The 23,489-nt window shown below is 49.9% G+C and overlaps 2 protein-coding genes across 7 annotated transcripts in view; one reads left to right on the top strand and one right to left on the bottom strand.

Annotated features, from left to right (window-relative positions):
• dennd1b (DENN/MADD domain containing 1B) overlaps positions 1-9,751 on the top strand; it is an 81,115-nt gene extending 71,364 nt beyond the window's left edge. For all 4 annotated transcript variants that reach the window (XM_011615034.2, XM_011615035.2, XM_011615033.2 and 1 more), the window contains 3 exons: positions 6,195-6,280; positions 6,480-6,702; positions 6,837-9,751. In XM_011615034.2, the coding sequence (XP_011613336.2) occupies positions 6,195-6,280; positions 6,480-6,702; positions 6,837-7,553 (1,026 nt within the window). In that variant the 3' untranslated portion in view covers positions 7,554-9,751. The remainder of the gene's footprint in view (positions 1-6,194; positions 6,281-6,479; positions 6,703-6,836) is intronic.
• A 64-nt stretch (positions 9,752-9,815) lies between these two features.
• Positions 9,816-23,403, bottom strand: crb1 (crumbs cell polarity complex component 1). Of its 3 annotated transcripts, none has more exons than XM_029828771.1 (13): positions 23,183-23,403; positions 21,602-21,838; positions 20,741-20,936; positions 20,529-20,668; positions 20,010-20,192; positions 18,136-19,101; positions 16,984-17,534; positions 16,741-16,906; positions 15,715-16,648; positions 14,760-14,804; positions 14,194-14,316; positions 13,794-13,920; positions 9,816-10,250 (listed from the first exon to the last, which is right to left on the bottom strand). In XM_029828771.1, exons 1-13 carry the CDS (start codon positions 23,256-23,258, stop codon positions 9,912-9,914), a joined length of 4,083 nt encoding a protein of 1,360 aa, XP_029684631.1. In that variant the 5' UTR covers positions 23,259-23,403; the 3' UTR covers positions 9,816-9,911. The 3 variants fall into 3 exon arrangements, with proteins under 3 accessions (XP_029684631.1, XP_029684632.1, XP_003974391.2); XM_003974342.3 differs by having other exon boundaries at positions 9,929-10,294; XM_029828772.1 differs by lacking the exons at positions 20,010-20,192; positions 20,529-20,668; positions 20,741-20,936; positions 21,602-21,838; positions 23,183-23,403 and adding an exon at positions 19,537-19,652.
• Positions 23,404-23,489: the final 86 nt, after the last annotated feature.

The raw sequence follows: 23,489 nt of genomic DNA, 5'->3' as shown, positions 1-23,489 counted from the left end.
CACCCCTTATTGCTGGATGGAAAACGGCGAGTGGACTCGGAACACAGAAACACATCCAGGAGGGCGGGGGGAGGAAAACATGTCTGCAATGCGCACACTGACATTTTTGGTCACAGTCGCGTAAGAGTGTGATTAGCAGAGGTTGTGCTGTCTCTAATTAGCGTTGTGTTTCCTGTGTGTGATGAGGCTGGAAAGTCTTAGCTCAGAGGAAGGTGTGACGGCCGGGGAGAGGAGAGGAACGGCAATTAGGGCTTTTCTTAAAGGCCTCCTCGGACTCCCACCACACCCCCCAGCTTACACACACACACAGATTAACAGTTAACATGCAGTTGCCACAGTATGTAAACCGCAAACACACACACACACTCACCGTATTCAGGATATGCACATGCTCACACCCCCCGTCCCTGCCATCCAGGCCCCCTCATTGCCACAGTAACGGGTCCCCGGAGACCGCCGGAGACCGTCGGACACGCAGGACACGGGGAAGCGAGTCCCCCAGCTCTGGTTATATATACAATTGCGTCCACACTGCTCTTTAATCCTTCATCATCATCATCCTCGTCTCTCTCGACATGCTGCAATATCAGTTTGGACTTAAGGGCCGAATATTAAACACAAAGTGAGAGATTATTTTGACATTAAACAGGGTTGAAAGGCACAGACAGGTTTCATTCAGTCCCTAAATTCACACGCAAAGTTCCTTAAAAACCTAAACTATAAAAAACCAAAACCAAAAAATGAGAATGAGCGATTATTTATGAACGATGAAAGCGCATAATAAAGATTTCAGTGTATAGAGAGAGCGAGAAAGATCTTAGAGATCTTAGTAAATCCAATTTTGAATGACTCCTCTCAGCTGATGCAGGCGTGGTTCCGACATGAGAAATGACTCGGTGGGAATAACCTGTTTGAATAGAGGTTAAGTTAAAACACTGGAAAACAGAACTCGTATGGTTCTGCCCCTCCTGCTTGTGCCCACACACAGATCTCAGTCTTTAGAACGTCCTCAGTCCCTCTGAACCGCGTCCTCTCCACCGGCTCACACCAGCCACCACCCGCCCGCCGTATGGATCCAGAAAGCGATCCGGCGCGAGCGGCCGGCGCTCCAGAAATGCCACCTGATTAAAGACATTCCTCCTCCTGTGTGAAAAGAAAGGTCTGCTCTGTTTTCATCCCTCCTGTTTTTCATCCCGGCTCACTCCTCTGTGTCTGTCCTTGAAAATGAAACGGCTGATCCCAGGACGGCTCCTTTAATTAAACCCAACAAAATAATCACAGCTCCAAAATTCAGACTTTTATTTGATCAGCCAACACGCGCACAAAACAGAAGGAAAAAAACAAGAAAAAAAAACCTGTCATTTGTGCACAAATTTCGATGTGGGTGATTTGTTGTGTTTGGTGAGCTTGTTGATTAAGAATGTAGGAGTGATCCTTCCTTTTGACGAAAACACGATCAGCTCGGACGGCTGACTGCTGTCTGACTCTTCAGGTTCTGCTTCCTTTCTGCCACCTCTTTTTTGTTCTGGTTCCATCCTTCTGTTTTATGTCATATTTTACTAGAAACATCTGCAAATGAAGAAAAAATGCAGCTGTTTTTACATGAACTGGAGGAGGAGAGAGATGGGGATCAGGGAGAAGAGGAGAGGGGGATCAGGGAGAAGAGGGGAGGAAAGGAAGAAGGGGGAGGGGGTAGGAGATGAGGGGGGAGAAGAGGAGGAGGAGGAGGAGAGACAAGGGGGAAGAGGAGAGAAGAGGAAAAGGTGGCTCACGACAGAGGAGAGGAGAGAGGGAGGAGGGAATAGGAGACAAGAGAAGAGACAAAAGGAAGATAAAGTGGATGAGGGGGAGAGGGGGGAGAAGAGGAGGATGGAGAGATGTAGGGGGAGAGGGAGAGAGTCCCGGAGAGGAGCTGAGGATGCAGTTATGGGTTGTGACAGCCAGCAGGCCTGTGGTCGGTGCTCAGCTCCAGGCTCTGGCCTCTTCACCTGGTGAGGCAGCGCAGACGCGGCAGCTGGAGCCGCAGGAGAAACGGTGTTACTAACACAGACGTGGAACAGTCACTCACTGTTTGCATTCATGACACAGGCCGCTCACGTCATCAATGGAAACTGGAATGATAGATTTCAGTCTTTCGGTGTCTGAGGTCATTTATATTCTTAACACACTTACATCATATTGCTGACGGACTTTATGTTCTTACTTTAGGTGTCAACATGTGTCAATGTCGAGTTTATCTATTTTAATAATTTAACACAAAATATAATGAAAACCAGAGTTCCATTAACTATAGATTGTGACTTAATGTTAAGTGAAAAATTAAAATTGAATTTCACCTTGTAGCATGAACATGATTAATTTACTGTAATTTGTGATATATTTAGTATATTTTTAATAATATCTTTAGATTATAGACCACATAGAATATTTGTGTTAAACGCTCTTTATGTAGAATATGGAGAACGCTGCAAATATGCACCTTAGATAAATGATGCATGATTGTGAACTTTAACAATGCTGGTGTGTGTGTGTGTGTGTGTGTGTGTGTGTGTGTGTGTGTGTGTGTGTGTGTGTGTGTGTGTGTTTCTAGCACGATTATTTATACATTTCTTTGCATTTTAATCTTTGCATTTGAGTTTTCCCTCATTTCTCTCCTCTCTGAACCCAAAGTGCCATCTCCTGGCCACATCCAGGTACTGCATCCACTCGCCGCACGACACCTGGTGATTTTCCCGCATCTCTGAGTCGAGTTTGGTCTGGAAGAATGCTCATAATGGACATTTTCTTTCGATTTTTATATACTGCACTTGTTTAAAGCACAAGTGAAGTGGGCTTTCAGCAGCAGCCAGTTGGACAGATGATTGGTGGATCTTTTTTCTCTTCTTTATCCCGTTTGAGTGAGCGGCTCTTAAACAGGCAGAAACACACTTGGCCATACTTCTGCAACGGCTCAGCCTCTCCCTGAGGTTTGTTTGCATTTCGCCGTCTTCTCTTCACATTCGCTGCCAAGCTGTGAGATCGGTGCCCACTCAGAAATACCGTATAAAATGTATAATGTAGCGCCGGCTATTAAAGTCCACCAGAGTTTGGCCCTTTCACAGACAGCTCCAGTTTTTCTGCCTAACGGTCACGCAGGGACGAGAGCACAAGGGGAGGGTTGGCTTCTCCAGACCCAGCTACTAAAATTGATGTTGATGGCTCTATTCCCTTTTACAAAAGCAATTAATTATATATATGTTAAACCCCACCAGACGTTTAGTAGTTGTGCTGCTCGCGTGTGGAACCCCAGGGTAGGCACGCTGAGAGTAAGCGCTCGGTTAGACGTGCACGCCTGTGTTCCTTTATTTCCAGTAAATTGTGATTTCAGTTCTCATTACTGTACCAGAGAAGCTCAGATATCGAATCAAGTCCTTAATTTATGGAGCACAGGAGGGGTTTTATAAAACGTTTCTGGTTTCTCCCGTTCCTCTTCCCGGTTTTCCCGTCCCCGCATTCTTCACAACCTCGCCCGTGGCGGCTCGCGGAGAGGAAGGGGAGCGAGAGGCAGGCAGACAGAACGCGTGACATCTGTCCCCGGCAGCAGACTGATGGAGGGAGGAAGCCAGAGACGAGCAGAGAAAAGCGCTTTGCATTTTCACCTTTCCACTTCCCATTAGCTGACAGCAAGAAGCTAATGACGGAGCAGGAGGATAATCTGTTGTTGTGCTTTTCCGCTGTCCTGTCAGGCCTGGGGAGGGACGGGCGGGCGGCAGAGAGCTGTCAGACGCTCACATTCAGTCACCATTCTCTTTCTTTCTTGTTGGATATTTAATTTTAGGCTCGGTCCTTTTAGGAGGAGGTGTTTCACTCCCTGTGCTGGATCCGCCGTTTCCATCCTAAACTGCGCTGTCGTGCACAGTTTCATCTTCAGTGCTGCTGTAAAGGGTCACACCGAAGAAAGGGAGTGACAAATTGATAAAGCCATGAAGCCAGCTACCTTCCCTTTACTGCTCCCTGTGGAACTTCCTTTGGTAGACGGCACCGGAGCCGTAAAGGAGATCAGAGGGCCCGGCGTGGTGACCTGTGTCTGCTCGTGTTTGGGTTCACCTTGCTTTAATAAACACCTCGGCGCAGAGAGAGGCCCCGCTCTCCACAACACACACCGCTTTGCTTAAACGCACAGCCCCAATAGCTGCACACACACGTGATTGTTGCGATTGTGTGTGTCTAGCTCTGCCCCCCCCCCATCCAAGTGTCTCACAGGTGCATCTCTGCTCCGTCGGCTCGTTTTAGCCGGCCGGCGCGTCGGCCTGGCCCCAGATTTACTGCCCTGACACAGGAATCCATTAAAGGCTGTTTAGGGATCCCAGGCCCGAGCCTCTCTGAAATCTCTTTCATTATAGCTGCGAGCTACCATGCAAGAGGAGCCGCTCGCCAATCAGCGCAGCCGCCACATGTGTTCTTGGTTAGCGCGATGGCTGAGAGGCTTAAGTGGCTACTGCACACATCTCCTCTGCTGACTTTTATGGAGAAAATGGCACTTTAACTCTTGTTTTTGGTGTGTGTGTGTGTGTGTGTGTCTCTGTGTGTGTGTGAGTGTGTGTGTGTGAGTGTTCTGTGGCCGAACATGAGTCCTAAATGAGGCCGGGCCAGCCACACTTTATATTCCGCCTGTCTGTCTGGCACTACGCCGGCTAATCAACAACAGATCGGCTCATGGTTCCAGGGTGCCCCCCTCCCCCCACCCCCCCCCCCTCCCCATCATTCTATGGGGCTCTGAGGAATCTTTCTCTCTACTGAATGTTTCCTTCCTTCCTTTTCTCATTAATTCATTTGTTGTTTTTGATTTTGTGCTCATTTCTTTTTGGGGGCTGTTCCTCACCCCCACCACACTTTTTGCTCACTTTATAGTCTTTTTTATTATTTATATTTTTTGGTATTTTAGCTTTGATTTTGTAACCTTTTAAAGATGACCTTGGACTATGTCCCAAACACATTCTGAGTTTGAGTCGTTTGATTTTGAGTATCTGATTTTGAGTATTTGAGTCTCCAGCCGATACTTATTACTTACTTATTACAATACAATGAAAAAAGGGTGGACAATTAGGTTGTCCCATCATTTTATTATTACTCTTAATATTATTATTATTGAAACCATGAACAATGTGTCACTGTTAAGTGTTCCTTATAGCTCCACCTACTGGTGACAGGAAGTGACCTTCTTTGCCGTACTAATAGCTTTAAAAACAAAGTTGTGAAACTTACGTAGGTCAGAAGTGGTGAAAAGTCAGAGCGACTGGATCGGTCGTCAGTAACGTGGCTCCAACGCTGCTGCAGATTAAGTTATTATTAAAACAAGGAGATCGCACCATTTTATCACAAAATAAACAGCTACTAAACAGACACATTCAGGATGTTTGTTCAAATGTGCAGCTTTTCTTAACTAAACAAACTAAAAAGATCTCAGCTATCAAATCAGCTATCAGACGGACAAATTTGGCTATTTTGGCAGTGAACTTTTAGGCTTTTTTGCCTCCTCTCTCTCCTGAACACATGAGACCACCCAACATTACATTTCTGATACATCAGAGATCCGGATCTTTGAAAATGACTTGATCGACCCCGATTTCTGATCACGCGACAGGATCGAGGGCGTCCTTACCTTTGACCTTTTGACATCCTTCTGAGATTTTATCTTTGTTTATGCATTGAGGGGGCTGATTCTATAGTTTGTTTTAATGTATATGTCTCTTATGCCCACTTCATTGTTTGGGTGTGTAGGAGGTTTGCAGCTAAATGTATGTAAAAGTAGAAATGATAACACCCCGTCGTGCTAACATAAATAAACATGCACACGCGGTGAGAGTGCAACATGTGCATCCCAGCAGAAGGCATGTTAATATGTGGCCTAGGGCAGATTCAGACTCCCATGGGGAGGGTCCTGCCCCATTTTCTGAAGCTTCTGTCTCTTCTTTAACCGGCCTGTTAAATAAGGTGCACAGGTGACTTATTAAAGCCCTTGTTAGGAAACTGTGGCGTGCACGGGTCGTTCACATGGGCTGGTGTGAATAATAGACACGATTCATGTGATTTATAAAGAAGTAAAGATTTTAATCCCAACAATGCAGAAATTTTAATCGGACCCTGAAACCAGCTGCAGAATCGGTATCTTCTGTCTTGTGCTGCTCCAATCTTCACTCTTTCCTCTGCAACAGCAAAACCTCAACAAGTCACCCATGAGCGTGGGCCCTCGAGACCTGGGCTACGGGCTGGATGATGATGAGCTGGACCGAGCAAGCAAGTACGTGTTGGAATGGATTAATGGATGTTAAATATTTAAACCAGTTAAATGGATATTTTTAATAAAGCTTTTTACATCCAAGCACAACTCTGTCAACTCCTGGGTAATACTGCCTCCCAGTGGCCACATTTTGCAACTACAGTTGTGACCACAAAGGTCAGTCAGAGTGAGAGTGAACACTCCGGCTCTGTCCCTCCAGGATCTCCTCAGAGGACAGCGGCGATGTCCCGTCCTACACCGAGGACAGCGACGACTCCTACTCTCTTGACCTCGACATGGAAGCCTCCAACCCGGGCCAGATGAACCTCCTGGAGGAAATCTTGGACTCTCTGAACACCTCAGCGGTGGAGCAAGGCAAACTCAGCGCTGCCAAGAGTCTGGACTTCTTGAGGTCCACTGAAGATCTAGACTACAAGTCCCCGGTATGAAGAGAGACTGGACACGTGCCGGGATTTAGAAGTTACATATCAAATTAAATTATAGCTCAAATCAATCATTATAATATCAGTTTAAGATGAAGCTACATTGATTCCTTGATCTTATTTCCTCCTTCCAGAAAAAGTCCATGACGTCTGCAGCTACCAACGAGGGCAGCGGGAGTGGAGGAGACGAACCGAGCAGCTGGAACATGGGCCAGGACGACAGCGCGGTCCACGGGAAACACCTCCCCCCGTCTCCTCGCAGGCAGCTGAATAAGAGCAGCCTGAAGATGTCAAAGACGGCAGCTCCTGCAGCCCAGGGCGCCAAACCGCCCCAGCTGCAGCTTCACCAGCCCAACATGGGCCGAAAACCAGGAGACCGCCTCTCCTACTCTCCTTTAATGTTCCACAAGGTCACGCCCACGCCGTCGTCTCCCACCTACTGTTCAAGGTCTCGGAGCACATCTGAAACACAGGCAGGTGCGGAGCCTCCTCAGGTCTCCAACCCGTCGGCCTCCACCGGCATCCTGAGGCGGAAGGTTCTGTCCAAGGAGACAGTGAAGAATTACCAGGAGAAAGCTCTGCAGAGGCAGGCCAGCAGGGGCCAGAAAGAGAACCCAGGCAGGTCCAGGACCACTGTGCAGGTCTCGTGGGAGAAGGAGGTGTCCAAGGACGGGACGTTGGGCCTGGGCCTGGGCCTGTGTCCGGGTCCGACGGCCGTCACGCAGGACCGAGGCCTCCTGGAGGAGATTGACTCCATGTGTTGCCTGGGATCGGTGGTCAGCAGCAACCTGCAGCAGGTCCGATGCAACAGCAGCGAGACCCGGCTGGACAGGCGAGACCAGCCGCAGTGACGTCACCGCTCGCGCAGGTGCATCACACACCTGTCCATGTCACACACACGGATGATGCAAACGGAGCCTTTTCAAACAAACACTGGTTTCCAACATGGAACAGAATCTAATAACACAGGTTCCATATTAATGGATGTACAGGACAAACAGTTATTACACGATTTTTTAAAAAAAAATACTTGAAACGTCTTGAGTTGCGGTTCTGCAGTGGCCTTTTCAGGGTGACTGTAGGATTAGATCTCATGAAGCAGGAAATTGGATTCCAACATAACTGCACCCAGCAGCTGATTCATGCATTCCAGAAGAGAGGCTGCGTTCCTCCAGACCTTTTTGAGGCCAGTATCGGTTATTTTCCCACCGTCGCTTCATCGTTTCTCTCTTCCTCGCGTCCGATTGTCACTCAGCCTTAACGGAGGCCAGTCGCAGCCGTTTCCACGGCGCCAAAGCTGCTGATGTTCCGCCGTTCCTCAGCAGGGCGGAGGGAAGAGGCAGCGTTCATTCCCAAACACACATCCAGCACCAAACCTCAAAAATGGAACCCGTGTCCTTCAGGTCACTAGTCCGACCCGATCGTACTGTATTTAAGCAATATGGCGTCTTCCCGCTCTCCTGTGGAGGGACGCCTGTGTCCGGCTATCGTTCTCTCCCATCATTCCCAGCTCCACCACGGCTCCAGAGGAAAGAGGGAATTTTTCTTGCGTGTGGATTCTAACGTTTCTGCTTGGTTGTGCTCATGATTCCCGCCAGACGCCGCCGCCACGGCGCTCCCCCAGCTGCTGCCTCTCAGCGCTGCATCAGCCAATCAGCTCCTGACGTCCTCCCAGTGCTTCTAACTGCCCGGGAAAAGAGCTCCCTGCACCGGCCTTAAACACACTTACTATGCAAATATCTAAGATTAGCAAAATAAAACCTATTTTTTTCCTTGACATTAATATTATATTCTAATATAATAATATATTATATTGGGAAAGAATTAGTTCAGGCTGGTTTCCAGGGGCATCAAATCTCCCATTTTACTCAGATATAAAACGTGTGAGCAGAGGCGTGGCAGTGGGAGGATGGTGTGTGTGTGTGTGTGTGTGTGTGTGTGTGTGTGTGTGTGTGTGTGTGTGTGTGTGTGTGTGTGTGCCTTTAACGATGAGAAAAGCACCTGATGGGATCCTCCCAAGGTTCAGTGTTAAACCAGGAGGGTTCTGAGCTCTCAGGGGGCGTCAGGAATCCTCCTCTCTGGTCACCACATTTCTTTAGGCTATTTTTCTAAACCTGGTACTGAAACCAGCAGGTTAACGCTTGCCCCCCCTAACCCCCCCCCCCCCCCCCCCCCCCCCCCTATTTTATTAAAAGAGAAATCCTTGAACACTCAAAGGTAACTATTTAAAAAATAAAGTCTCTGAGATTCTTTATTTAATTTCTTACTGATTAAAATTTATTTTACGCTGAGCAGACGTGTATTTTTCCGGTCTGGAGTATATTTTACGCGGATGACGTATGATCGGTGTTGTATGTTACAGACAAGAAAAACTAATATTTGAATGTTTTAGATTTATTTTTGGAAAGAATTTAGAACAATGATTTTAACGGTTGGGTTTGAGGTCACTTTGTGAATCCAGATCATCAGAGGCGACGCTTGCCCGTCGCTGTTACCTGCATGTATCGGCCCCTATATGTCGTAAACGGTCACGGTTCTTTAGAAGAGTCATTGTCAGTATTCAGCCCCGCTCTCTGGGCCCGCCACGTGTTTCTGTGTCCAGAACATTTCTCATCACGCGGAAATCAGGATGGAAGGGTGGAACGCCCGAGCACCCAGCTGCTGCTGAAAAGCTTTAAGGTTCCCCACCTCTTGACACTAAAACTGTGTCCGCGGGATAAATCCAGACACTTTAACCTCCCAGTTTTGATCAGGTCCAAATGAGTGTTTTGGGGAGGTGATGTAGCAGCATTTACTGAGGTACCGCCGGGTCAGAACACATCGCCGCGTCATTAAGGTGTTCAGTGTCGTGAAACGTTGTTTTTACAGCTGATTTTTGGGGATTACTGTGATAATTATTACTTCACCATTTGCCGCATGCTGTCATTGCAGGAAAAAAAGTGAAAATATTAAACAATGGAGTTCAATCTAATGTGCTGTTCATGTGTAACCTGGTACAAATGCACAACGTCTGCACTGTTTACTGAAAATAAATGATCCTGGTTCATTCTTCTGCCCCGCTGGACTCTTTTCTTCTTAAATCCTGGCTGAACAGACACAAACACCCAGTCGTGGCCGTTTGCCGATAATTTAATACAAAGTCAATCAAGCCACGATAGTATAAATTAACTGTTTGTGCACGTTAACCACAGTCAAACAAAGGTCACAGGTTAAAACCAAAGGCACACGAGACAAGACGCTAAACTTCCTGATGACACATCAGACAACTGAACAGGAACATTCCATCGGTTTCCCAGCTGAAAGGAGGCGGCCGCAGTTTTGGGCCGACGTCGGCTGTGCTTAAATCCTGGATTCATCCGGAGTGGCGCCCGTCTCATATGAGTCTCTCCCTGGGAGGCGTCTGCGTGATGCTCCACATCTCCACCCGCGAGCCCTCTTTCTCCTGCCGGCTGGGACTGTAGGTGCCATGAGTGGCGCGGCGGCCCAGGGCGGCGGCCAGCCCCACGGAGGTCAGGACGAGCGCCACCAGGAGGAGGACGGACACCAGGCTGACGGACAGCAAGAGGTCAGAGGTCAAGCCCTCAGAGGTCAACTGGAGGGCGAAAACACAAGAGTAACTCAACCCAAATGTTAATCTGTAAACATCACAAGGAATGGCACGACTTTGTATTCCGAGCTTTTCTCTCTGAACCGCTTCTTCCCTTTCAGGGTCGTAGGGAGGGTGCACGTGTGTGAGTGGCCCGTTTATTGCAGGGCCCTGGTTCCTGTTCGGTACCTTGCTCAGGGGCACCTCGGCAAGGCTCTGAAGGTGTTCTGGCACCTTCCCTCCAACCGGAACACCTTCCATGTTTTTTCTGCCCTGGGGCTTGTACTGGCAACCCTCTGCTCAGCCCAGTTCCCCAGACTGAACTGCTGCCGCCCATTTTAAAAGCGCCTCATCACAAATGCAAATGTTGCTCAAACTCACGAAATTTCACAGTCACAGTCAAAGTCCAGGATGGAACTCAGGTTTGATGAAAATCCAACAATTGAAACCCTCCAAACCTCACACACACACACACACACACACACACACACACACACAGACGTCCTGCCTCACTGCTCTCCTACACCAGGCGCTCCACACGCACTGCCAACGTGCTGATGGATGCGTTTCCCGGCTCAGCAGGTGGGCTGCGACTGCTGAGATCCTGGAGCTGCTGTGGAGCAAAACCTCCCTCCGTCTGCCGCCTCTCTCCGAGTCTGGCTACAGCCAGCACCCGCGCCATCGCCAAGCGGACCAGACGCAGTGCCAACGCGGCAACCACCCGCGAGCCGTACGGAGCGCGGCCCGTCTGTGGAGGATGGTCTGTCTCACACACACACACACACACACACACACACACACAGGAGGCGCTGCCTGATCGTATGAAGGCACAGCAACCAGAAACACACCAACAACATTCTTTTGAGGTCGTGTTTGTGATGCTAAAGTCGTTTTTTAACCTCCGTCACCACAGAAAACGCCAACAACCAGCACCGTCGACCAGATCTGACGCCTCCATTGACGTGAATCAAAGAAACATCAAAGCAGGGGAGCTGATGTTGATTCATGAAAGCAAAAGAACGCTGACGAGCTCACATCTGTGGCGCAGGCCGGCGCGCCGCGCCGTTGCTATGACAGCGCAACGGCGTTTAGTATCTCTGACTGAAGCTCCCCGTTGGAAAGTCGGCGCTTCCTCACTGGAGGTGGAAACGATATTCCAGTAAAAGCAGGAGCGTATTCAGCTCCGGCAGCGCCGACGTTCCACTTCCCTGATCTCCACTGCTGCTTTGTTGACTCCTGGAATAGAGCTTACCTGTCACGGCTGCACACTGGGCTGTCACAGCCAGCGTGGCACAAGCAGGCCAGTCAGGACCCTCCATCAGTCTCTGACACACACACACGTGGGGGGGGGGGGGTCTCTGAGGTACGGAGGAAGGCCACCCTGGAGCCTCTGCACCGAGGCGGCGGCGGCGCTTCCCTGCTGTCAGCACTATCAACCTGCTCTGTGTGTGTTCCTGCCAGATAAGCGGCCCTCACAGGCTTGTGTGGAGCAGACCGAACTTCTCTGGATGCCACCAGCTCTGCTGAAACTGCACTTCAGCACCAGATGCTGTTTTTCCTCTCTCCTTTTTTTTTTTTTTTTTGCTGGCACAGCGTTTCTGCCTCTTCTGTTCTCGCTCTCAAAGGATGGCCACATCAGCGCCAAACACAGAGGAACCGCTGATCTACCCCCCCCCTCACACACACACACACCGCTTTCTCACCATCACCTGAGCTCGCTCACACACACACACACACACACACACACACACACGCGCGCGCGCGCGCGTGGAGGGATCGGGGATGATCTACAATCTTGGCCTCGGACTGTGACAGTGCGGTTGGATGTCACCTGTCAATCACTGCTGCTGGTGTTGAGGTCAGAGGTCAACACACAAGTCTAGTTCCTCAGATACCCGTGAGAACGCTCAGAGTTGTTATTAATATCAGTCGCTATTTCTATTAACGTGATGACGGATGATCAGGCTCGTGTCTTTAATTCGGCGGCGCTGACGTTAAGGTTTAAAAACGCCCATTTGGTGTCGATCACTAATCCCACTGGAATTCCTGGCCAGTATTTAACGCTGAAGCTTTGTTTTTACCCAGTTGCCCCATCATGAATTATTCATCAGCAGAAACGCGGTGACTTTGTTCCTCCATCTTTGCTCCGTCATGATGGATGAGAGAAACGCTGCTGCTCGTTAACGTCGCAGGCATCTGGAAGGTATCTTCTTCATCTCCTCCCTGATTAAAGCATCATTTCCATCAGCTCTGCACAAACAGGCATTCAAAGAATTTATCCGTGGCTCTTTAAAATGGTTCTGATCATCTCTGATTCGGTTTTTGCGCGTCTTCAATCATCCAATCGAACCCTCGGAGCCAAACCTGTGCTGCGTGTGTGTGACACCTGTGCTATTCTGGACTCGACTCCTCACATCCTGTTAAGGCAGATTAAAGCGTCGCCTTTCGGCTCCAGACCGTCTTTAACCTCCAGCTGACGTTTGTGTGGGAAAAGAAAAATGAAGATGAGTGAAAACAGGACAGAAGACGGACGAAAAGCGCGTGTTTGACTTTATTAGACAGCAACAAAGACACAGACAGAGATGAAAGAAATGAAAGACAATCAGGAAGTGGTGGTGAGAGGTGAAGGACAGAGCAGGAAGTGGGAGGAGTCAGCGTGGAACACAGGTGAGATCAGGATCAAGTGCAGATGGGAAGAGCTGACGGCAACACGGGTGATGTTAATACTGTGGAGAAGGTAGACTTGAAATACGTCCCGCCTTCCTCGGGAAGGTTTAGACATTTCTTTTTTGGTGCGAGACAGCCGACTGCCGTCAGTCTGTGCGTGAGAGCGCTACTCCGAATGTACATCGGGAACAAAGCGAGACTCCGTCTTCCCTCTGGGCGCCTTTGTAGCTACAAGCCTGGTTTGATAGCTCCCGCCTTTATCCCTGAACGGAGCTGAGGCGAGAGTGACAGCATGGCGTCTGCCAGAGACGTGTTAAAGAACATATTTGTGATGTTCCCTCACTGGCACCATAAATGCCTCCTGCATCTTTCCCCACCTGATCAATGCCGAAACCAACAAACCCAAGGGAACAAAAGCCATTTAACAAGTTCACTGACAGAAATTGCAACCTTAAACTACGGTCGGTCTGGTTCCGCCACTCATCACTGCGTCTACAGGCTTGAAATAAATAACTTAAGTCAAAATACACAACGACTACGGTAGATTTGGGGCTTTCAAGGGTCTAGTTTAAGGCACAAAAACAGCTGTGGTACATTTGATGTCAAACTGTGCAGAAGGTTCTTCATCAATAATGATCCCGTTACAGGTTCCACCACAACCTTCTGTGGGATCTGCACCGACAACCACCAGCGCAGGAACACACACTGGCCCACTTTTCTAGTCGTTGCCCCCCCAGTCTATCTCAGGCTCGTCGTCCAGCCTGAGGATCAGGTAGGAGAGCAGCTGGAACAGGTTCTGCCACAGCAGCAGCGCCACGTAAAAGTAAATGTCGCTTACGTCCGTCTGGCACACGTCTCCGGCGTAGCTCATGTCGCACACGCACACAAACTTGTTGATGAGGTTGTGGCAGTAGCCTCCGTTCTGGCAGGGGTTGGACTTGCACTCGTCCAGCTCCTGCTCACACCTGCAGACACAGAACCAGCGCGGCGGTCAGGGTCCAAGTGGTCACAGAATCAAGGCCAAGTTCTTTTTCCATTTCGGGCCAATTCCCCGACGTTCCAGCGGGTGGTTGTTCTCCACGGATCAATGTGGGAACCACCTGAAATACACCACTGGTGGAATGAAGCTCTCGGGGTTCGTTCATATACAGAACACAACATGGCGGGGAAGGAAACGGAGTAGGTTGTCATTCCATGGCGTTCCCTGTCTCATTCCGGAATGTGTCGTTCATTCTTACCGGTGTCCGGTGAAGCCGGGGGGGCAGTCGCAGGACAGCTCTCTGTCGGTGCAGTTGCCTCCGTTGAAGCAGGTGTAGTTTCTGGTTTCATCGCCGCACACAGAAACAGGAAGCTTCGGCCGCCTGGTAGGGAAAAGAAGACGACCACGTCTCACTTAAAGCTCTTTTTCAGAGGGATGTTTTTACTTCGACAGCAAAACGGGAGGATTATGGGAACCTCCTAATGAGATTAAAGACCTCCCTTAATACTCAGTAGAGGTTAAAACAGCCGGGAATAAAAAAGGTCATTTTGGAACAGAAAAACTTGTGGGAACTGATTTGAAATTTACTTTGGGAACGTTCCATTTTAGGATACATCCCTCTGGTTTAGATGCCAAGAATCTTGAACCCCAACTGCCACTCATCCCGGTCTTAAGATGGTTTGTCACGCTAATATTAGCTTTGGCTTGCATTTTGTTGCACACGGTTGAACAGAAACATCTGAGGTGACGTTTGCGAGGCAGGTATCTAACGGGAGGCAAGAAGAGCAAGAAGGAATAAAACAGGAATAAAAAAAGGGAACTTACACCTTTCTCAGAACAATGTACCACGGAATCTCTTCAATGCGTTCACTGGAGAGGAGTGGAGGGAAAGATGGGGGAACGGGGTAAAAGAGAGACAGAAAGAGGAGAGACGGAGACAAAAGAAGTCATTCTGATGAAAACGCTGTGGCTGCGACGTTCCCAGTAAAGGGAGGCAGGCAGGAAGTCTGCCGCCTGGCTGACTGAGACACTTGCAAAGGCTTTCCTTATGCGGGGGGGCAGAACGCAAGAGGCTGTATGTTTACGGGATAAATGGTTGGAGGCGTTCCCCTGCTGGTTCTCAAGGTAAACACTAGATGACAGGGGAGAGGAACCGGTGCTGAACCGGAGCGCCTTGTGTTGGGAGGCCTTTTCTGGCTGACACTAGAATAGAAAGGCAGCATCTGAGGCTGTTGCTGCAGGCTGGATTGAAACGCCGAACAAAAGGCGGCGACGTGGAGACATTTAGATTGAAGCTCCGTCTTTGTGTTGTTTATACCCTCCCCTGTTTGTGCAATTTGGAGCATTTATTTTGTGGCGCGCCTCAGCGAGCTAACCAAGGCCTCCACACTGCTCATGTGTGAGCGTTCGTCCTCAGTGCATCAGTTATCATCACCGCCTCCGCTGCCAGTGATCTCCATTTCCCACAATCCCTTTGTGCTCAAGTGTTCCTTCCTGTGGACCTCTTCTCGGCTGTGGGCGGAGCTTCGCTGGAGGCCGATTACATATTGAATAACCAACTAGTTTGGTGCTAGCAAAGCAGCAAAATGTGGCACGAATCACTTAAGAGATGACACAACAGGATTACTGTAAGTAGATCCCTATTTACAACGCCATGCAAGAGTAAACAATTTGTGTGTTCATTTAGGAGAAGGATACCAGTATTTGTTTCAAGATCACAGTCGCGTTGGGGATAAAAGGGACTAGAGACCTGCTTCATCCTGCAGCCACCTCAACTCACTTGCACAGGGGTCCGGTGAAGTTCTCCGGGCAGAGGCAGGCGTAGCGGTCCGGCCCATGCAGGCAGGTGCCTCCATTAGCACACCGGTGGGTCTCGCACACGTCCACTTTTTCATTGCAGTCCACCCCTGCGAAGCCGAAGTCACAGGCGCACTCGTAGGTCAGCCCCCTCACGCTGCAGTTGCCATGGACGCAGGGGCCGGAGGCGCAGGTGTCGGTGAAGAAATCGCAGCGTCGGCCCGACCAGCCGTCAACACAGCTGCAGTCGAAGGCGTTGAAGAGGTCCTGGCACTCTGCTCCGTTCAGGCAGGGGTTCGAATCGCACACCGGGGCTCCGGAGCACCCCAGGAGGGGAGGCCGCGGGGACGTCTGGACAAACTGCTCCTCCTGCGAACGCGTGAGGTTCACCTCAGAAGGACCCAGGTACGGCAGAGCAATGCCACCCAGCTCGACTGTACTCAGGCACCCACTCAGGGACCACCCAGCGTCAGGGGCCAGGCCCCCTAAGAAGATATCCACCTCTTCCCTGAGGAAGTCCAAGTTTCCTCCTTTGGTCCTGGAGACACTGGCCTCCTCTATTTTCTCGTCGAGCACCAGAGTCCAGCGGGAGGTCGGTGCCCACGGCGTCGCCATAAAAAGCTGCACGCTGTGCCACTCGCCGTCGCTGACCCCGGACCTGCTACTCAGGCTGATGGTGGACACGGCCCCCGCTTCATCCCTGCCTTCTTCAGCGGTGCTCTGGAGCTCCAGGAAGAGGAACCCATCCTGGACGGAGAGGGTGATGAAGGCGGAGCCGCTCTCTGCGTGCAGGACTGCCACGTTACGTTTTCGAGTGCGCAGGTTTAGAGACAGGCTGGTTAAATTGCGGGATATTTGTCCATTTCCTCGATAAGTCAGCACGGTGCTGTCGTTCAGGAAGGTGGCGTTGGAGTAACCTAGGAGACCAGAGGAAGTGTCTTTGAGCCAACTGTAACATCCACTCATATAAACACATCAGGATGATCTCTGAGGAGCTCACAACACTTACACTCATATCCCTGGTTCAGCACCCGGCACTCCGAGTCGGCTGGACAAGGGGACAACTCGCACCACCTGACCTCCTCACAGCGCCGCCCTGCTGTCTTGGGCGGACAGGCGCAGGTGAAGTCATCCCACGCTGAGAAGCACGTCCCACCGTAAAGACACGGCTTCCTCTGGTGATGAGATACCAGCTCTGGATTTTAAACGCTGCGCTTTTAAATCCGGATCGACAAACACCCGACCTACTCACCCTGCAGCCGTCGTCCCCAGAACATCCCGCCGTGACGTTTTCCATGAGCTTCAGAGGGAAAGAGTTGACGGAGGCGTGCAGCCGGAAGAACTGCAACCTCCTGTCATTCACCCTCAGGTCCTGGACGCAGCCTTTCAAATATCCACCAAACACTGAGGTCATCCTGCTTCCTGTCAAACCCCCCACATACACACTGTGTCCAGCTTCCACCCCCACCGTCCCCACCTCCACCTCGCCCTGTTTCTGCGCTGCTACCCGCAGCATCATACGACTTGCCTCTATCTCTAAACTCACAAAGTGGACCCCCCCGTCGTTTATCGGGCTCTTTGACTTGAGGATCTCGAGACTGCCGAGCTGCACGGCGACTCTTCCATCCTCCAGCCACATGTGGAGGTACCGGCTGCTGCCGTTGTCGAGGGCCAGGACGAAGCCGTCCAACCTCCGGGTACGCAGAAAGAGGGAGACGGCAAGGTCCCGGCCCATGTCCCGGCTGACAGTGAAGACTGCGTAACTGTGGGAGTCTCCGTCCCCAAAGCGTGCCGTCACGTGTTCTGCAAGAGGGTTAAAAAGGTGACCAGAGAAATGTGTGAGTACCGCAGCACCCAGGGACGATCAGTCACAGGGAACGTTCAGTCGCATCTGTGGTGTAAATCTGTGACCAAGGTTGTTTTCTGTTTGCAGAAACCTGGTAAACTGACAGAGAGCATCAGGTTGACAGCAGCTGTGAGTTCACCCCTTTCCACCCTGGATTTGTCACCAGTGGTCAGAAAGGTCGTATGACGAATGCGAATGACTATTTTTAGCGTGACGATCAGCGGCGGACACAGGTCGGTAATCTGTGTCGGCAAATCACAGATCAACTGGGTGGGAATCTGCTGCTCTGGAGCAAAAAGTTGACTTTGAAGCATTGTTATTTTGCTTCCCTCCAAAGTCACCTGCAGGCTGTAGGCTTTTCTCTCTGTAAATAGAATTATACCCTTAAGCCTCCATCTTATATAAGAGGATCTCTGACCTTTACTGTGACCTTTGATTGGCCTCATCTCTCCTCAATTATCTTCTCTCACACATCAGCTGCTTAATCCACATCTGACTCAGGTGTTTTTCTCTGAATATATATAAATGTATATGTATAAAACATTGCATCGGTCATACCCTCCTCGCAGTCCTGCCCCTCGTAAGGCCTCGGACATCGGCACCGGTAGCTCTGCCACAGGTTTACACACTGTCCTCCATTTTTGCAAGGCACATCCAGACAGCGGTCCCTGTGGTTGCAGCCAGAGGACACGTTAACAGCAGAATTCTTCGGCCACTCCTCGGGGACAACGAGCTGCCGGTCCACAAACACGTCCCTCATGCAGCCAATGAATGATGGAACTGGGTCCTCCTCGCTGGGGCCAACTCTGGGTTGAAGCACTCCACCAATAAAAGTGTTGTGAGGAGGGGAAGCCAAACTGACTGGTGCGCTTTGGACAGGAATTGCTTTGTGGCACGGCTGCCTCGCACAGCTCACGGAATCGTCCGAGAGTTTTAAACTGAGCACCCTGTTTCTGAGAACCGTCTCCACAGAGTGCCAGTCTCCATCTGTGACATTGTGTGGCAGCTCCAGGACTTGGCTGAGGCCGTCCGCCTCGGCTCCAGCAGAGGCGTTCCTTCTCAGCGTGAGACGGAGCCGTCCTTCGTCCAGCTCCAGGCTAAGAAGTGAGCCCCGGCTGTTCCGCCGGAACAACATGGCCCTCGGAAGGACGGATCTGAAGCTCAGTGTGATGTTGTAATGAGGCCGTGCGCCCGCCAGGGGGCTCCGCAGCAGCAGGTAACCTCTGCGTTCAAACGAGAAGGTCGTTGGGGTCGCGCAAAGCAGCCCAGTGTACCCAGGAGAGCAGGAACAAGTGTATCCGTGACTCCCATCCAACAGGGAAGGAATGCAGGAGCCTTGGTTCTGACAGGCGTGTCCATCACAGCCCACCAGCCTCTCATCACAGTTCTGACCTCCGTACAAGACGCCGTGGCCGCTGTGTTTGAGACAGTGGCAAGTGTAGCCTCCAACATGGCCCTCACACCTGCCCCCATTCTGACAGGGATCAGGGTCACAGAGGTTTATCACCTCCTGGCAGAGGGACCCTGTCAACACAGAAGATAATTCAGATGTAAATTACATACATGCGCTGTCATTATCTCACGTCCAGTGACGTTGTTACGCTCACACACTTATGTGATCGGGTTACATAATCACAGCAACGAGGGAAACAAACAACACGGGAGCGTTTTCTCGCATATTTCCTCTCGCATGGATTCCCCCTGGAACAGTAACATTGCCCTGGACAACTATGCTGCCCAGAATTCAAATTAGCAGCACCAGAAGCCAGATGGTCAAGTGAACATTTGCCTGAAAAAACACTTGTCCCACCAAATTTCCAATTCCTTATCTTCTTAGGAGGCTTTTCTTTTTAAACTACTACTACTGACATATACAACCCATTGTATATTGTAGAGACACCATGATAAATAATTAATTAAAGAATTTCAAATGCACTTAAAGATGTCCTCTGGTATTACCTGCTCCAAACAACAAAATTCCCCAAATCCATAGCGCCGGTGTCTGCATCATGCCTTCACTTTTCCCCCCAGCGTAGGAAGAAACATTTGTAACGACACCATCTCGTGTGTGCAGGCCACCTCAGTGGAGGAGCTGTGTGTGAGGCTCCAGTCAGGGGACCAGCAAAGCCAGATCCTGGGGATTAAGCTAATGCTATTTGGCCACCTGAGTCAGTGCCACAGCGGCTCTCAGCAGGGAACAGCTCGCGGTCTTAGCTACCTCATCAAGTCTTGTGTAAGAAAGACAGACATGACCTGGCTCTTTCACTTGAAAAGTGGAATTTTTGTGCCTTTTTATGCTCCAATTTACAGTAGACTAAAGCGCTAAAAAAGCAGTCTAGTATGTCAGGCGTGATATAAAATGTATATCATAATTAAGCGTGTGTTTTTGTGCACCACTATCACTGGACACCTCTGACTTGATAAATTCTCACCTGTTGTTCCTGGAGGACAGCTGCAGATGTAGCCCGCCGCACGCTGGCGGTCGTACCGTTGCGGCAGCAGAGGCTCGGTGCCGTAGAGGGTCTGCCATGACCTCTCCACGCATCGGCCTCCGTGCATGCAGGGGCTGCTGCCACACTCGTTGATGTCGATCTCACAGTGGCGGCCTTCGAATCCTGAAATGGGAGTGACGTCATGTCACGAGAAAATGAAACAGGAGTGCTCAGATCACAGTTTAATGAGCCTTATATCAAAGAATGGCCGTGCATACCTGAATAACAAAGGCCTAAATGTTTTTTGTAATTTATTTGCAAACAGTGTTAATGATGTATCTTAGAAGATTAAGGCCACATGACATTCAAATTTTCATTACTTTTATTGCTTTTTCTGGGTAAACATAGTATATTGGAGATATTGGAGATAGAAACGGCATGGCAACAGACTTTATATGAATAAATATTGGTGTATTTCTTTTAAAGGTGTGACGCTGTTTTAAATTCTGAAACATGTACCTGGCCAGCACACACAGGTGTAGTTACCCTGGTGGTCCTGACAGGTGGCGCTATTGAGGCAGGGTCCAGAGTGACACGGCGGCCGCGGCGTCTCGCAGTGCGTGCCTGTGAAGGCTGTGTGAGAGCAGTCACAGCTGTAGCTGAAACCAAAATCATGTCATTAAATATAGACTTTTTGCCGTTGAAGTAACAGGATAAAAGTGATTTCGCACCCATTCACTCCATCCACGCATGGAGCCCCATTTTTACATGGCTGCTCTTGGCACCCGTTGGTGTTGAATTCACACTTGTGTCCTTGGAAACCAGACGGGCAGATGCAAGCGAAGCCATCTGTGTAGTCATGGCAACGGGCGCCATTGAGACACGGCTGTGACTGACACTCATCAATCTGGATCTCACAAGTGGCCCCTGTGAACATGAAAGTGTGCACAGAAGACTTCAGAGGGAGAGAAAGCCTGAGGGCAGGGGGCAAAGATGAACAAAGCCCCCCCCCCCCCCATCGTGTTTGGGCTGCTCCTTTAATCTTACTCCAATGTTTGTCACAAAAACAGTGATATATTGTATCTGATAAGTGTATCGCTGTACTTTGATGCTTGTTGTGGAACATTGTGTGAATTCATGCCATTTCCAAGATATTAACTTGTAACAAAAAACAGTTTGGTAAGATTCAACACTCCTCAACATGAGAAGATTTGTTTTATCCCAAAGACTAGCTTTTATAGTAGTTTTCAAGGTTACCCCATTGTAATTCCTGTTATTGCCTCCCTAAATTTGAGTTAGCTACAGCTAACTAATGATGTCAGTGTTCTAATTTATTTATAGTCAAAACTAAGCAGGGAGAGAATAAAATGTACAACAGTATTTGAATCACACAGCATCACGTGATTATAGTATAATTGGATAAGAAATGTGACCTGTCTTTGTACATGCTAACAAAATGCTATCAGAGTTAGCAGGAGTCATCTTTTGTCTTTAATCACGGAGACCATACTAAGCTAAAACCCATATGGGGTGAGACTTGTTTCATTTCTCTGTTAAAATGAGAAGCTACGTCCACAGTTCTCCTCACCCACCTGTGAACCCTGGAGAACACAGACAGGAGAACGTCCCCACTCTGTCCTCACAGGTGGCTCCATTCCTGCAGGGCTGTGAAGCGCACTCGTTCACGTCGATCTGACAACGGCCGCCCTGGAACCCCGGTACGCAGAAGCAGGAGTACCCGCCCCCACGGGGCCTGCATATGGCCTTATTCTGGCACGGGTTTGGGGAGCAGGGGGCAACAGTGGAGGGCGGAGGGCTCGAGCATCCACCTTTGAACAGAATGTGGAGCGATTATTAATCTTGTAGCTAGCTGTCATCCATAAATGCACAATTCATCCACAATTACCTTTTTACCTCTTGACTTAAAAAAATCTCTTAAGCTGTTTTTCTATATGGAATCAAAACTTAAGGACCTCTTAAGGTGTCAGGAGTGAGTCTGTCTCCATGGTAACCGCACGCAGAGGAACGTTTGAGGCACTTACACACGCACATTATGTCGCCCTTCAGTCAGCAGAACGTTCCCGCCAGGGCGCTGCAGGGATCAGGAATCAGGTCTTATTTAAATTTAAAATGTAAACTTGGGAGCGTCTGTGACACAACTACCAGATTTAAATGTCTGTGTGTAAACTGGATCTTTGAATGAATTCCTTGGAACGTGTCCTCCTCATCCTCCCTGTCCCTGCCCACACACACCCCACACACACACACCAAACACTCAGGACCACAAAGTTGCCATCCAAGTGCATCCAGCCCATAATCTGGAGCGTCACATGACTGTTGACGCTGAATATAAATGATTCTGGAGTGATCCATCATGTAAATCAGGTCTCAAGTGCGCAATCAGCCAAACTGGGGACCAGAGCGTGATTACCCACGTCTCCGCTCATTCTGGGCTGTGATTGGTCGGGGGGGTCAGAGGCAGGAGGGTCCTCCTGACGCGGCTCAAACACGTCTGGACTCACGTCTGCTCCATGCTCGCTCGGCTCAGGTGTGTTTTGCAGGGAACAGGGAAAAGCACCGTCTGTCTTCACACTGGTCAGAGATCAGAGCTCAGAAACGGGCCTGTTGCCCGTTTCAGTCTCGGCTCCAGCCAACAGCACCCACCCCCCCCCCCCCCAACCCCCCCCCCCCCCCCCATTCCTCCCACAGCACGGACGGATCTTTCAAATGCAAATCGTCCCTGAGGGGCTTTGTTTGGTCCTATCAGAAGGCCCCAAACAGCACATGTGAAGCACCTGACAGCTCCGGTCTGATGCATGTTGGAGATGTATCTGCCTGCACGTTTGTTCCACTGGTGATAAGAAGATGTTGGATAACGGAGGGTTTTACAGCCTCTGGGACTCTCGGACCCCCCATCCCCCCCCAACCACCACCCCCACCCTCGAGGGTCACAATCCTGGCCCTTATTGTTGCATTTGTTTTTCCCCCTTCACAGCTCTACAAAGAAATCAGTGCAGGCAAATATATCAGCTCACAGAGAGGCTTCATTTACATTCCCTGCATGGGCTGTTTGAAGTGCAGAATTAAAATATATTTCCATTTTAAGATAACAATATTAAAACCAAGACCATCTCAGACAATCCAGGTACGCTATAACTGAGCCGATCACTTACCATCACTCAGCAACAGTGATGAGATGAGAACGGTGCGCACCAGTGATCCAAAACTAGGGCGATAGTTGAAATCCATAATCGGGACAGGAAACCATCCTGTTCCCCCGAGCCCGGCCGGTCTGCGTCTGTCTCTGCTGCTGCAGACTCATCTGCTCATCTACACTCCAGACCTACTTGATGCTCACTTGTGTTGTTGCTGGAGCCCCATCAGGAGTCTCCATCAGCACCCTCCCTTCCTCCCTCCATCTCTTTCTCTCTCTCTCTCTCTGTCCCTCTAGGTCTCTCTCTCCCTCCTGCACAGATGAGG

This window comes from Takifugu rubripes, chromosome 20 (assembly GCF_901000725.2).
Source record: "Takifugu rubripes chromosome 20, fTakRub1.2, whole genome shotgun sequence".
NCBI classification, from domain to species: Eukaryota; Metazoa; Chordata; class Actinopteri; order Tetraodontiformes; family Tetraodontidae; genus Takifugu; species Takifugu rubripes.
Note: the sequence above shows the minus strand (reverse complement) of the source record. Positions and strands in the feature narration are given on the sequence as shown.

What these genes read in the sequence shown, in the direction of transcription:
- crb1 (XM_029828771.1), bottom strand. Translation starts at nt 23,258, where the DNA reads ATGGATTTCAACTATCGCCCTAGTTTTGGATCACTGGTGCGCACCGTT. An exon ending in GGGGCAGGACTGCGAGGAGG is followed by an intron (nt 17,535 to 18,135) that starts GTATGACCGATG and finishes ACCCTCTTGCAG; the next exon opens with AACACGTGACGGCACGCTTT. An exon ending in TTCACCGGACCCCTGTGCAA is followed by an intron (nt 14,805 to 15,714) that starts GTGAGTTGAGGT and finishes ACTCCTCTCCAG; the next exon opens with TGAACGCATTGAAGAGATTC.